Source organism: Pogona vitticeps, chromosome 2 (assembly GCF_051106095.1).
Source record: "Pogona vitticeps strain Pit_001003342236 chromosome 2, PviZW2.1, whole genome shotgun sequence".
Classification (NCBI taxonomy): Eukaryota; Metazoa; Chordata; class Lepidosauria; order Squamata; family Agamidae; genus Pogona; species Pogona vitticeps.
The window spans coordinates 126,365,207-126,379,555 of NC_135784.1; the positions used below are offsets into that span (position 1 = coordinate 126,365,207).

The 14,349-nt window shown below is 40.4% G+C and overlaps 1 protein-coding gene across 6 annotated transcripts in view; it reads left to right on the forward strand.

Annotated features, from left to right (window-relative positions):
- Positions 1-428: 428 nt before the first annotated feature.
- Positions 429-14,349, forward strand: part of NDEL1 (nudE neurodevelopment protein 1 like 1) — a 37,345-nt gene continuing 23,424 nt past the window's right edge. For 4 of the 6 annotated variants that reach the window (XR_013541975.1, XM_078385902.1, XM_072990382.2 and 1 more), the window contains exons 1-2: positions 959-1,232; positions 13,544-13,641. Coding sequence is in view for 5 of the 6 variants with exons in the window: in XM_078385902.1 (XP_078242028.1) it covers positions 1,149-1,232; positions 13,544-13,641 (182 nt within the window). In the remaining variant the exon portion in view is untranslated. Of the gene's footprint in view, positions 567-958; positions 1,233-13,543; positions 13,642-14,349 lie in introns of those variants that run through there. The other 2 variants (XM_020796300.3, XM_078385903.1) reach the window with 1 other exon arrangement.

Sequence of the window (14,349 nt, forward strand, 5' to 3'; positions counted from 1 at the left end):
TGGCACTACAGCGGGAATGTCCGGGGGCAACTCAAGGAACTTCGCAACCGCAGAAACAAAGAAGCTTTCGGCACCTTGAGGACTGACAGAGTTATTGAGCCACTTATATCTGGTAAATGGCACCTCGACGTAGCCACCTCGCCACGTGCTCGCTTGAGCAAAAGGGGCTGCAGTCGCCGGGCAGGCACGCGATTGGAATGCGGCTTTACCGCCTCTTTATGAAATCCCAACATGGACCTGGCGGCCCTCGCTCTCGAGCCCGCAACCAATCCTGCCCAAGCCGTGGTCAGAGGAGGACGGGGATTAAGCTGTCCAGACACGGAACCCGCCGCCTAATCTGCATAGCCCCACCCCCTACTCGTGGCACGTCGTTCAAGCGCCGCCGTAGCTCTGCCCCCTCCACAGGGGCTGAGCTTGGCCTGGTTGGGCCCCTCCCTTTCTGTGACGTAGCCTTGACGGCAATCACCCGGATGATTCGGAGCTGTGTCAGCGGCTGAGGAGGGCGATGTGGCGGCGCTGGTGGCCCAAGCATTAGCGGCCGTGACAGACGCCGAGCGCCGGGACTGGTAAGGACCGCGAGGAATGCGTGTGTGTGTGTCTGGGGGGGCTGTCGCTGCTGTGGTGGTGAAGGGAGGAGGTGCGCGCGAAGACCTTTGGGAGGGCAAGTGGGGCGGAGAGGCTCTAGGGTGCCGGATGTGCCTTCCCCAGCCCCCCCCCCCCCATATTCCTCCCTCGGTGGCGGTGGGGGGAAAACACTCCCGTTCCACTCCGTCCCTCCACGCTCGTGCCGATTGGTTCCGAACTGACAACGGGGCAGATTCCGCCTCCCTGCCGCCTCATGTGAGCCATGGCTGGCTGTGACTGGCTGAGGAGGTGCCACTCATCGAGTAGGGCGGTGGCGGGGCGGGGCCGTCCGGGCCCGACCGGGCTGGGCTCCCCCTCTGCGAGCGAGCGAAGAGGGCTCCTTGCCCGCCCTTTCCCGTGACCGTTAGGCCGGGTGGGAAGAAGGCCGGCGCCTGCCACTTTCTCCTTCGGGCCAGGGCTCTCTACGCCGTTTGGGGTCGACGACGCCGGTTTCTCTCAAGTCACGTCCTATCGCTCGGTGGTGGTTCTCTTTCGACCGGCGATGCCCCCTCTGGGCTCCGTTAATGGCCAAAGGCTTCCCTGAGGAGGACTTGCCTCAGGGCCCACAGGCTAGCTGCACGTTCCCTCCCTTAGGCTTCTGGTGGGCGGTAAGTGCTGCCTTGGGCTTTGCCCCGTTTCCTACCACCCGGTGCCTGGGCTTGGGCACCTTCTTTAGCTCGCCTCGCGTCTCTCTTTAGCCTCTCAGTCCCCAGCCTGGGCGAGGATCTCCCTTGCCCGTTCCGCCGCCAGTCGGTGTTGCCTCAGGGCTGGACCGAGAATAAATTAAGTTGATAATATTTGTAGTAGTGTACAGTACTTGATAATGTTGATTCAAAGTGAAATTCCTGTCTGCTGGTTTATAAGCAGAACAAATAACATCAAGTGGGAAATTTGAAAGGGGGTAGCCTTCGAACTAGCCGGAAGTTTATTTTTTGTAGGTAGTACCCAAACGACCTGTAAAATTTTGAAAAGTTGGTTGAAGACATGTACTGCTCTTTAGCTCATATTATTACTGTAGCAAACAATCAGCAGACATTGAACTACCGATCTCATTTGGCAGCCATGACATCTCAGTTCCCAGATTGACTGCTCAGTTTATCCTACCCTGGGGGCCAGCTTTCTAGCTATTCAAGATAGCTTTCTCTCCCTAGCAAGCTGTGCAAGAACATCATAGCCACACTCAAAGTTCTGATCCCAGAATGGCCAACCAGATGCAGATGGAAAGTCCATAGGTTGGGCTTTCCAGTAATTAAAATACAGGAACCAGCTCTGATATTGGAGGGTAATACATATAAGTACAGTATTAGATATCATGAATAGTAGCCACTCTTAATCTTATCCTTCACTGATTTTTCTAACCTTATTCTAAAGTAGTTCCAGTTGATGTCCAAAACGACATCTTTGGTTAGCAAATTCATAGTTTAACTGTGTGTTACATGAAGAAAATGTTCATTTCTATAGCTGCAGCATGTAAACCCTTAGATGATTTGGAATCCTGTCAGTGTTGAAGGCTGTCTGTATGAGTAGCTCTAGACATTCCTTGGATCATTTACTTACATTATTATGTTTTGGATAATATGTCATTAAACTCTTAGCATCAAAGAAGACCTGATGGGGATAGCCACGTTTATTTATTTACATTTTGCCTTGTTTATGTATCAGTGTTGTATGTGTTCCTAATATTTATAATTGTTAAGGAGTTCAGGAGAGGTGAGGTGACATTCATACTGATGTTTGCCTGCTAACAATGACTAGACTTAATGCTGATGTTTGATGCAGGGGTGTGCAGAGAGAGCCAACAATGATGGCGCATGAGTAGGGGGGCTGGAGGGGGAAAAGGATTTAGCTCTTCTCTCACCTGTACTACCCTTCTATGTCAAACTTATATTTCATTGTCATGCTCTGCTTTTTCTTTCAATGGGGCAGAGGACACCAGATGTTACTGTTCTCATCAAATGCTACTGAACTGAATATTTATTCTTCCTCATAACTTTTGTGTACGTGCTTCTCCACCTCCTCTGTAGCTCCCTCCTGCATTGATTTTTTAGATAAGAAGTTCCTTGGGTCAGGGGTTTGTTCTCTTGTTTATTAGCCTGTAAAGTACCAGATATATGCTTATTATTTTTATATTAAAGAAAAATAAGTATGGCAGCAGCACCTCATTTGTTAATGTTTATGTTTTGCTGTAGAACTTCTTTAGCTGCTACTGTTTTATGTTTGGAAAAATATATTTGGCTGTCAGACGGTTTCTAGGATACAAAATATACTGATGATGTCAGAGTACTGAGTTCCCATGAGTCACTAAAAGTATTCTCAGTGGAGAAATTGACAGGTGTGAGAATAGATTGCTGTGTTCTGAAATGGAGCTGTGAATTAAATGTGATAGATCTTGCAAAAAAAAAGTATTTGAAACAAAACCAAAATATTTGGGGCAAAGTTTTGGAGAAATACTTCCTCCAAAGGGTCTGTAGATTTGGAAAATTAACTTTCTGTTAGCAGTACTTGCTTTGAGAAGGGAAAATGTTGAGTAAAATCCATAATTGGTGCCATTCACATTGCACATTGTCTTGCAAGGACTAAACGTAGATAGCATGTGTAGCAGCATCTTTTACCTGATTAAATGTTAGGCATACTGAATTATCAAACTATGATGATTTAACAAAAGTTATGGTATTAGTCTTTGCAAGGACATCATCTGAATATGTACTTTGTCTGGTACATGTAGGATTCACAGCCAGAAAAGCACTCCTCACTGAGAGTTCATTTCTGAAACAGAACAATTGAGGGGGGCACAGGACTGTGGTTGCACTTTAGAAAGGATAGTTTTGGTATAGATTTCTCAAAACGGCTTGATAGGTTAAAGGCTGAAGGGATAAGAGTAAAACCCTTGATTCCATGTAATGAAGTGGCCTGTGGTCCATGAAGTGTATGCCAAAATAAATTTGTTATTCTTCAAGGTGAGACAACTCTCTGTGTTTTTATTCTTGAACCACATGCTTCCTCCAAAATTTTAAACATCAAGCAGGGCGTGATCTCCATTGTATTTTCAACCAAAGCCTTGTTTGGTTAGAACAGGATATCTTAGTCCTTGACTTCATGGATAGAACAATATTGTGTATGCTTTCTTGGAAAGTGGAGATGTGGCTGGTTTGGAAAGAGGGAAAATCCAGGCAATACTAGGACAGTTTCTGTTGCTTCTCTAGTTTTACAGAAAACTTGAGGCTGATACCTAAAATGCAGGGCTGGAGATGCTTTTTATCACTGTAAAATATCATGGATGGTCTACTTTCCCCTCCTTCTGTTGGTGCTTTGGGATCATGCAGTGTCCAAAGCTGCGCAGGCTGAATTTTTTCCCCAGGAGACACAGTGAATTGAACTTCTGACCACTAGTTTATTCATTCCTTATTACAAAGCAAAGTATGCTGCTCACATACCTCCCCACAGTGCTTAAAGGAGTCTCTGGGCATTTAATTATGTAGACTACATAGCCCTCCCTGCTCTCTAGTAAGCTGGATACTCAATTTACTGACCTCTGAGGGGGGTAAGTCAACCTTGAGCCAGCTATGTGAGCCTGTTAGGATTGAACTCTAGTTGAGCAGAGTTTTGACTGCAGTACTGTGGTTTAACCACTGCCGCAAGGCTCTTACAACCTCCAGTGGTTCACTGCTCCTCAATTAAAAAAGAAAGTAGAAAGGTTACACTTAATTTTGCCCTCAGTGTGCTGTTAGGGCTTGAATTAGGATACATTTTCTTTAAAAGTGTAGTCATTTGTAATGCATACCTGGGTGTAACCCAAGAACTGTGCCCAGATTTTCAGTTTGGAAACAATTAGAGGGAAGGGGAGGGAGTAGTCTGACTCACATCTGATGTATACCCTGAGGAAAACGAGATACAGCAGCTCTGAGGACATGTGAACTCAGTCTGAAGTTGCGTCATGAATAAAACACATGCTTTGTTAGCTGTGTATACGCTTTGGTGTATGGCAACAACAAGAACAGTTTATATTGATTTGTAAGTTAATGATAGGATGATTTCACTGGATTTACAGTAGTTCTTTTGTCCAATATTACTTTCCCAAGTAAAGAAGCAACAACAGACTTTATAACTTGGATATTAAAGGTAAAGGTTCCCCTTGACAATTTTTGTCCAGTCGTGTTCGACTCTAGGGGGTGGTGCTCATCCCCGTTTCCAAGCCATAGAGCCAGCGTTTGTCCGAAGACAATCTTCCGTGGTCACATGGCCAGTGCGACTTAGACACGGAATACTGTTACCTTCCCACCGAGGTGGTCCCTATTTATCTACTTGCATTTGCATGCTTTTGAACCGCTAGGTTGGCGGGAGCTGGGACAAGCGATAGCGCTCACTCCATCGCGTGGATTCGATCTTACGACTGCTTGGTCTTCTGACTTTGCAGCACAGGCTTCTGCGGTTTAGCCCGCAGCGCCACCGTGTCCCTAAACTTGGATATTAGGCTGAAGTATATGATAGAGATGGTTGTGTATAAATGCCAAGTTATTCTTAGAAAACTTCCGATTTTTAAAAAAATGGGGTGGAGGGGTACTTTATCTCCCAGAATTCTGCAAGAATTCCCCAGACAGAATTCTGGGAGTTCCAGCCCATAGAGTCACATCTATGGATGCCTATATTTTGCTTACTTGGAGAAGGGCCTAGTTCCAAGGCTGTATGACCTAGCTCTGGCCTAGCATCTTGTTGTTAAAGAAAAAAAGTAATCTGCCACAGTGTTTACCAGTAATTCTTTGGGAGGTATGGAATCTAAAGGGTAGTGATACTATGGATCCCAAGAAATACCCAGCTTCCCTTTTTATACCTAAGACCATGCAGCCTGATTGTTGAGTCATTCTTCAGGAAAGTGAAATATAGGTGTCCATAGTGTGGGTCAGCTGGAACTCCCAAAGTGCTCCCTAGAGAATTATTGGAGAATTTGGGGAGTTGGAGTAAAAAATAAAAGGCACATCCTTATTATTTTCTGCTGACTTCCTACACATAGGGGATTAAATGGTTAACAAACTGTTTTGGAAACACCATGTTCATGGTTTTATTTGTATTTCTATGGGGTAATTTGTAGTACAGGAAAATACCTCATATTTGCATTATTTATTTGTATTATATTGGGTAATTTCAGAAAATGGAACTTGCTACTGTTTATGAGTGACATACCAGAAGATGATTAAATAATATCCTGCCAGATAAATGATAAGGAATGAGTAAATTAAGTTTGGAAAACTCAGCAGTGGCCAGAGGATTGGAAGAGATCAGTCTACATCCCAATCCCAAAGAAAGGCAGGGCCAAAGAATGCTCCAACTACCGTATAATTGCACTCATTTCACACGCTAGCAAGGTTATGCTCAAAATCCTAAAAGGTTGACTTCAGCAGAATGTGGGCTGAGAGCTCCCGGAAGTACAAGCTGGATTTCAAAGGGGCAGAGGAACTAGAGACCAGATTGCTAACATGCGCTGGATTATGGAGAAAGCCAGAGAGTTCCAGAAAAACATCTACTTCTGCTTCATTGACTTTGTAAAAACTATGGCAAGTCCTTAAAGAAATGAGAGTGCCTGACCACCTTATCTCCTGAGAAATCTATATGTGGGACAGGAAACACCAGTTAGAACTGGATGTGGAACAACTGATTGGTTCAAAATTGGGAAAGGAGTACGACAAGGCTGTATATTGTCTCCCTGCTTATTTAACTTATATGTAGAGTACATCATGCGGAAAGCTGGACTGGAGGAATCCCAAGCCAGAATTAAAATTTCCAGAAGAAATATCAATCATCTCAGATATGCAGATTATACCACTCTGATGGCAGAAAGTGAGGAGGACTTAAAGAACCTATTAATGAGGGTGAAAGAGGAGAATGCTAAAAATGGTCTGAAGCTCAACATTAAAAAAACAAACACTAAAATCATGGCCACTGGTCCCATCACCTCCTGGCAAATAGAAGGGGAAGATATGGAGGCAGTGACAGATTTTACTTCCTTGGGCTCCATGCTCACTGCAGATGGTGACAGCAGCCACAAAATTAAAATAATTCTGCTTCTTGGGAGGAAAGTGATGACAAACCTCAACAGCATCTTAAAAAGCAGAGGCATCATCTTGCCGACAAAGGTCCGCATAGTCAAAGCTGTGGCTTTTCTAGTAGTGTTGTATGGAAGTGAGAGCTGGACCATAAAGAAAGCTGACCATCAAAGAATTGATACTTTTGAATTGTGGTGCTGGAGGAGACTCTTGAGAGTCCCCTGGACTTCAAGGAGAACAAACCTATCCATCTTGCAGGAAATCAATCCAGAGTGCTCACTGGAAGGACAGATCCTGAAGCTGAGGCTCCAATACTTTGGCCATCTCATGAGAAGAGAAGATTCCCTGGAAAAGACCCTGATGTTGAGAAAGTGTGAAGGCAAGAGGAGAAGGGGACGACAGAGGATGAGATGGTTGGACAGTGTCATCAAAGCTACCAACATGAATTTGGTACAAACTCCGAGAGGCAGTGGAAGGCAGGAGGGCCTGGTGCACTCTGGTCCATGGGGTCACGAAGAGTCGGGCATGATTTAACGACTAAAGAACAACAAAATTGATATTATACTTAAATGTAATATTGGTGCTAAATGTAGTAAATCACATTTAGAGTAGGCCTATTGGATCAGTGGAATTTGTGGACCAGTTAACTCACCAAATCCCTGCTGATTTAATAGGCATACTCTAATTGTGACTTACTAATGAGAAGCAACAGGACTTCAGACTTAGTTTAGGATCACTAAGAATATAGTTGCATCCTTTTAAACTAATAAAACACATCAAGAATCTTTCTCCAGAATTTGTTTTACTTGCGCTTCCTGATTGCATTTTAAAGTTATCATTATAAATAGAGTGTGATTACTGTGCCGTATGTCTTTACCAGTCTTAATGCATTCCTATGGGCTCTTTTATTTCGCATAGCGACAAATCCACATAGCAACGATTTTTCTGGAACAGATTATCGTCGCTATGCGGGGCACCACTCTGTCTGTCTGTCTGTCTGTCTGTCTGTCTGTCTGTCTGTCTGTCTGTCTATCTATCTATCTATCTATCTATCTATCTATCTATCTATCTATCTATCTATCTATCTATCTATCTATCTATCTATCTATCTATCTATCTATCTATCTATCAGTACTATTCTACAGCTTCTTCCTTGGACACATTGTGGAAATGCAACTAGGAAGCCATAGAAACAAAAGCAACTCTTCAAAATCAATATACTGCCTTCATTCATAAGCATCTATGCATAGTTTGATTTTTAAAAAAGAAATGGAGGACAAAAGCCTGAAAAAGAGGGAAGTATAGTTTATTTTGCCTTTCTGTTCTGCTAGAGGCATTTCAAATCAAGTTGATATAAATAACTGAGGGTAGAAAGACCATTTAAATTTCCAATTTAACTCAGATTTTCTGCTTTGAACACCATGTTTTACTGAATTAACATTACAGTATAGTTGCTATAATAATTAAAACACAGTTTGCAGCTAAGTAGGTTTTTTATTAATAGCATTAGTAATAATATATTGTCTAAATAATTAAAGTATATTGCTTGCACAACGTGCATTCACAAAAGACTTATAAATGTTTAGATACTAGAGTTAAATCTGTTTCATTCTTTCTACACCTTGCAAGAAGAGAAAGATTACTGTACAACCTTTTGCAAGCCTATTTGGAAGTACTGTACTGTAATTTGAACTGAACAAAGTGAGACATCATCTTAAGTAAAAGCATGCAGATTTTTGAGGTATGCCTGTACAGAGAAGTTTACATTTTGGCTTTTACTGTCTACTTTGTATTTCTCGGCTCATTTTACATGCTTCTGATGTTACCCTTGGGTCCTGTTCAGACACCGTGCTGGGCCATAACTAACATCTTATCCCACTTTACACATTCTTTTCCTCTTTTTAATTAATGTTAAGTAGGTTTGAGCATTCAAAACAAGAGATTGGAACTATGATTAGAAGCTGGAGTTATTAGTTGCTATGATGAGCTGGCTCAGTCATAAAAGGGGAACGGATGTTGCATTTGTAGAGCTTGTAAACCTATTGGCTGTTCCTGATTACTTTTAGTGTTTCACTCAGTGTAATGCCTAAACTAGCCCTTGATCATAGGGAGTTAATGATGTGTAATAAAGAAGAAGTGCTTCCAGACCAGGCTTCTACTATGCAACCTCACTGCCAGGTTTATGGGAAGTCCAAGCATCACTCCTTTGATTTGCAGCCCACTTCTTTTTCTTCATTATTTGTTTCATATTTTTTCTTACCTGAGAAATTCTGTTTAGCAAAACAGAAAAGAATTACAATGCATTTTAGTTGTGAGCAGTAGCAGTCATCTGTCTTCACATGCTCTAAGAAGGCGTAATAACGGACAGTGTAAAGTGCTATCCTTACCTCTGATATACTAGTTTTCAGTATTTCAGTGAAGAGAGCTTATTTTAGATTAATGACAACCCATATGAAAGTGTAATGTAAAAGACACTGTGTGCAGAATTTAATATTTCAAAAATAAGCATGAGAATTGGCACTGAAAATGTTATGTCCTGCAGTCACTACTTTAACACTTGTCCTACTTTCCAATTGAAAAACATTGCCATTCTTTGTTTCTGAACAAACCTAGACTGTTTAATATGACAGTAATTTGCACATGCTTTCTTTGTTTAGGAAAATTTGCACCATTTGCTGCATCCTATTCTGACTAGAAGAGAAAACAGTTTCCTAGACTTAGAGATAAGATATGTTGAGCAAATGTGAAAGTTTCAACAAGGAAAGCCTGATCTAGGACCTTAAATTTTGCCTTCTTGTGGAATAAGGCATCTCTTTCTGTTTGATAATGGAAAATAGAAAGTGGATATTAAATGTGCTCTGAGTAGCACAGAGTACTGACTCAGACTCTATGAATCAGCTAATTCTCGTCTTCTGCTATTTTAAGTCTTTTGGTCTGGTCAGCTTTTTGCATTCAGGAAGTGAATTCTTGCCCTCAAAATACACTGTCATCATTGGCCAAGACTATTTGCTAATATGAACAAAAGTCTGGAGGATCAAATAATGAATCTGATGTATATGTTTCTTTTAAGAGAGATAATCGGTTCTGTCTTGTGGTTTGAGAGTTTTTATGTTCTTCAAAAATAGGTATCAGAAGTTATATAGAAAGTGTAGTATGGCTATGGGTGGGGGATGGCTGAACAAGAAGACCCACGAGTAAGGGAGAAAGTGAATGCCGTCACTCTACTTTTAAGATGTGTTTTGATTTGCTATACAAACTTTTTAGGCATAAAGGCAGCATATACTTAGAACAGACAACTTCAGAGTTTGTTGATATAGGTAGATCTATAACTTTTCTTTGAGTTTAACAGTGGACTATGTTATGTTGGAACAGCATGTAGTTGGCCGGTACACTTAAGTATTGGCCTTTGGTGACTATGTGGTGAAACTGGGGAACAGTTTGAACCACAGGGAGTGTTACTATAAGCAACACTTCTTTAGATTTCATCTCTTCAAGGTTGACAGGAAATGAAGTGATGCCTCCTGGTTCATGAATGATGTACTGTATATGCAGCCTTATGTACAATTAAAAAAACCTTATATCAGAATTCATTGCTTCAGCACTTCAAAAACTAGAGCCTAACCAGTATGGAGTAGCCAACCAACATATTGCATTCAATAGTTAATCTACCCATTCTTAGGTTGTTTAGATCATGAAAACATTGAAAATTCAATCACCATTTTCAATAATGCAGTTGTACCAATTTCATTAGTTTCCCACCCCCTGCGACCATGTACACTGTGTATATAAACCTGTGGCCTCAATATTGTACTCCATGTGTTTGAAGAATTGGATTATAACCCATAAAAGGCCACACTGAAATAAATCTGGTAGTGTTAAAGGTGTTACAAGTGTTTCTCATTTTTTTTAATTGCATGTCAATCATTATTGAAAAGTTTGGGTTTGTGGTAATACCTGTGACTCCTTTTTGTTATTCTTTTCATTCATCTTATGTTTTTAACTTATTTTTGTTGCACTTCTGTGGCTTTTTGCCAAGCCTGGTTTGCAAAACCTTAGCCAGGGTGCTTGATGTGTGAAAAGTTATACTGCCTTTAAAGTACCTGCAAAACAATGATTGTTAATTCTTCTCATTTTTTGAAATCAGAGCATACTATGTGTGTTCAGATATCTCCTGATAAAGTTATTGAAACTAGTTTTATTTTGTCAAATGTGTTAGGTTTGTGCTTGAAGACAAACTCATGTTGTAGTACTTTGATCATGACACGTTGCAGTTTGCACATTATTATCAGCAGATTTCACCTTTCAGATGTAAATCTGTGTAATTTCTGTGGGAGATGTCCACAGGTAGTTCATACTTGAAATGGCCCAGAATGTTTTAAGTAGTGTTTTGTCACAAACACTAATGTTACCACATAAATAGGGAGAGAGGCAAGACTTCCAGAATCCAAATATGATACTCAGCCATTACATGTGTTCACTTCTCATGGTACTTGTTTATGTATGAAGGCTCTGGTCCTGATTCATGAATCCAATTTGTTGTATTAGTTGAACTGGTCATATGGCCAATGGGTTGAACCATATATGTGTGTGGTGGTGGGTGAGAGGGATCTAAGAACAGTGGACTCTAAGAAAAGATAGGTCTGTATTATTTTTGCTAGTACTGCTATCCTTCATCATACAGTCATTTTTCTGAGCAAGCCTAGCCTTTTAGAGTTACACCCTTTTAGATTTATAATTCTGGATTTTCGTGGCATTTTCTTTATCATTTTTTCAGTAGAGAAAGGCATGTGCATTAGAGTGCTTGGTATGTGTGCTTTGAATGGTCAAATCAGAAATGTGGGTCACAGAATTGTGTCAGTTTTTGTGCCTGGAGGGACAAAAATGGCTATTGATATTAATCTGAAATCTGCAGTCTTCTCTAATTGTGGCAAGTAAGGGACTTCACAAAAGGCTATGGTGAGTACAGTTTATTCCTCCTTGCATCCAAAATAAACTTTGAAAGAGCACCCAAAGTCAGGAAAATATGTCAATGATGTAGTAGAACCACAATATTGACCCAAATTATAGTTTTTCATAGGGTGGTTGGTTGGAGGAAACCTCTGGAAAGAGGCAATTGGCTTCTTTTGTTTGTTTATATTATTTATATGCCACCTTTCTCTCCATATGAGACACACAAGGCAGCTCATAGCACAGTAAAATTGTACTATCATGATTTTACCACAGTTTTAAAAATATTTTAAAAAACAGAACAGTTTGTTTTATTCTTGCAGTGTGCTCTGGAAATATGATTGTTTAAAATAATAAAATTAAGAAAGGGAAATTAAGAAAGTGAGAATCAGGCTAGGTGTGGTGTGCATGTTTTACGAATAGGGTCTTCCGAGTTAATTATTTTCAATATGCTAAAACAGAAAGAGTGGTGATGGTGATTTGAAATGTAGCACTTGAGGATGCTGGAAGATTTTCACTTCCCTGACTTCTTTATTTTTAAAGGATAAAAACAAAAATAAAAACAAAAGTAAGGGATTTATTCCCGTGTGACCTTTTGCGGATTATAATCTCCTTCCTCATTAATCTACAATACCCACAATGAAATAATTTTTTAAAATTTAATTTGGATTTTTATACATATGAAACAGAATGACATACCCTGTTTCCCCCAAAATAGACCTAACCTGAAAATAAGCCCTAGTATGATCTTTCAGGATGCTCATAATATATACACTACCCCAAAAATAAGCCCCCGTTAAGTGAAGCCCCGCCTTCCACCATTGTGCAGCAACCAGAAGATGACATGACTGTATTTGAATAAATGTAGATTGTTGTACATGGGGAAGGAAAAAAATCCCCTGAAAATAAGCCCCAATGCATTTTTGGAGCAAAAATTAATATCAGATCCTGTCTTATTTTCGGGGACACACAGTACCTCTGAAAGCTGATGCAATGGAAGGCATTTGAATTAAATTATCTCCCATCAGCTGTCAATCGACCTGTGTAGGAAATCACAGTTTTGAAACAGTGAGTTAACAGAGGAGCCTGGAGGGAAGGATTTACACACTTGCCTGTTTATTAATGGCTTTAATTCTTTCTCTGTCTTTCTCATACACTGTTTTTAAATTTGTCTCAAAGAGAGAAAGAAAATGTAGTAGAGACCTGGCCTTCAGTAACAAATATGTTGCTTTTTAACTTAGAGCATCCTTGGGGTGTTACTCTCTGTTTTCATAGGTATGCTAAAGTAGTTCAGGGTGTTTTGGAACCGATAATGTGGTCCTGTTATACTCACTGTGCTCTTTAACTACAGGAAAAGAGACAGTTTGAAAGGTGGAGCTAATGAAGCTATGTTAGCAAGTTCTTCCTTTTTATAGAGAAAAGATAAAACCTTGTGTAACTAAAATTGCTTTCAAAATGTGATCTTTACTTCTGTTCTGTTTAGTGAATTCTAGGAGTATTAATCTCAATAGTTGCAAGTTCCTCTTGGTAGAGATGCCTTCTAACGACCATCTTGCAAATTCCAGAGCCAGGTTTGCTGCAACTTTGCTGTTGTATGGAACATTTGTGGTATTTGTGTTTCTTCTTAAAAAAATAAGATGGAATTCAAAGTAAATGGAAGAGTAATTTAATTTATGTCTAGAATACTCTTGAGACTTTGATCCAATTCAGGATAAGATCCCTGGCTTCCTGACAGCCTTTAGTAGCTAATAAAAATAGGTCACAACAGTTTCTTTCAGGAATAGACTAGAAGGTGAGATGAAGGTCTACTAGGCTAGTACTTGCTTGTAGAAAAGCTGGTAGATTTAGGGTTTGCTTTACTGGAAATACATGGACATCTCAGAGACATCCTGTTAAGTTTTGTGGCCTTACATGTTCTAATTCGAATTTTGCAGGTGATCCTGATCATGGCATCTGAAGAAATTCCTGAGTTTTTAAGTCCAGAAGAGGAAGCTGCATACTGGAAGGGTCTCTCTTTGAAATACAAACAAAGGTATGCTGCTGGTAGTGCCCTGTGGAAAATATTATTTTGGTATATCATAAATGCATTGACATTGCTTTATTTGAGATAGCCATTTGTAGATGAAAGCCACATGTCTCCAGCATAGTTATGAGCTATGCTTGCTAGGAAGCGGTTATTCAATTTTATTTATTTTTAAATTTTTTTTAGGGTAACCTTGCATTGTTTGAAAAGTGTCTTTGTAAACAATGGGCCTTTTATCATCTCACGGATGCTGCTAATATTTGCCCTTGGCTGGTTCTGTCTCATTGCTTCCTGTTGATTTAATACTATATTTAACTTAGTTGCAGGATCTCTTTAAATTTTGTTTCACTGAAGTTTACTGATTACGTAATTTTAATGCCTATGTCCAGCTAAATGATGACTTGGATGCCATTTAAGCCTTCCATCTTTGAGTGCATCTAATCATATACATTATCTGAATAAACTAGTTGGCTACTTGAATGCAGAGTATGGCTTGTGTGGGCTGAAAGACAAAAATGACCCTTATGGGTCAGGAGAAGGCGCACCCCCTTGTGTTTCAGATAGTAGTTTCATTGTCTGTACTTGTGTACTTTTTATATAATCTCTTAACTGCTGCTTTTTTAAAATGCCAAAGTACAAAGCACTGCCAACATACGACGCAAAAAAAATTATCCACAAGAAACAGTGTTTTTCAAAAGCTATCAGGAACTAGTTAGA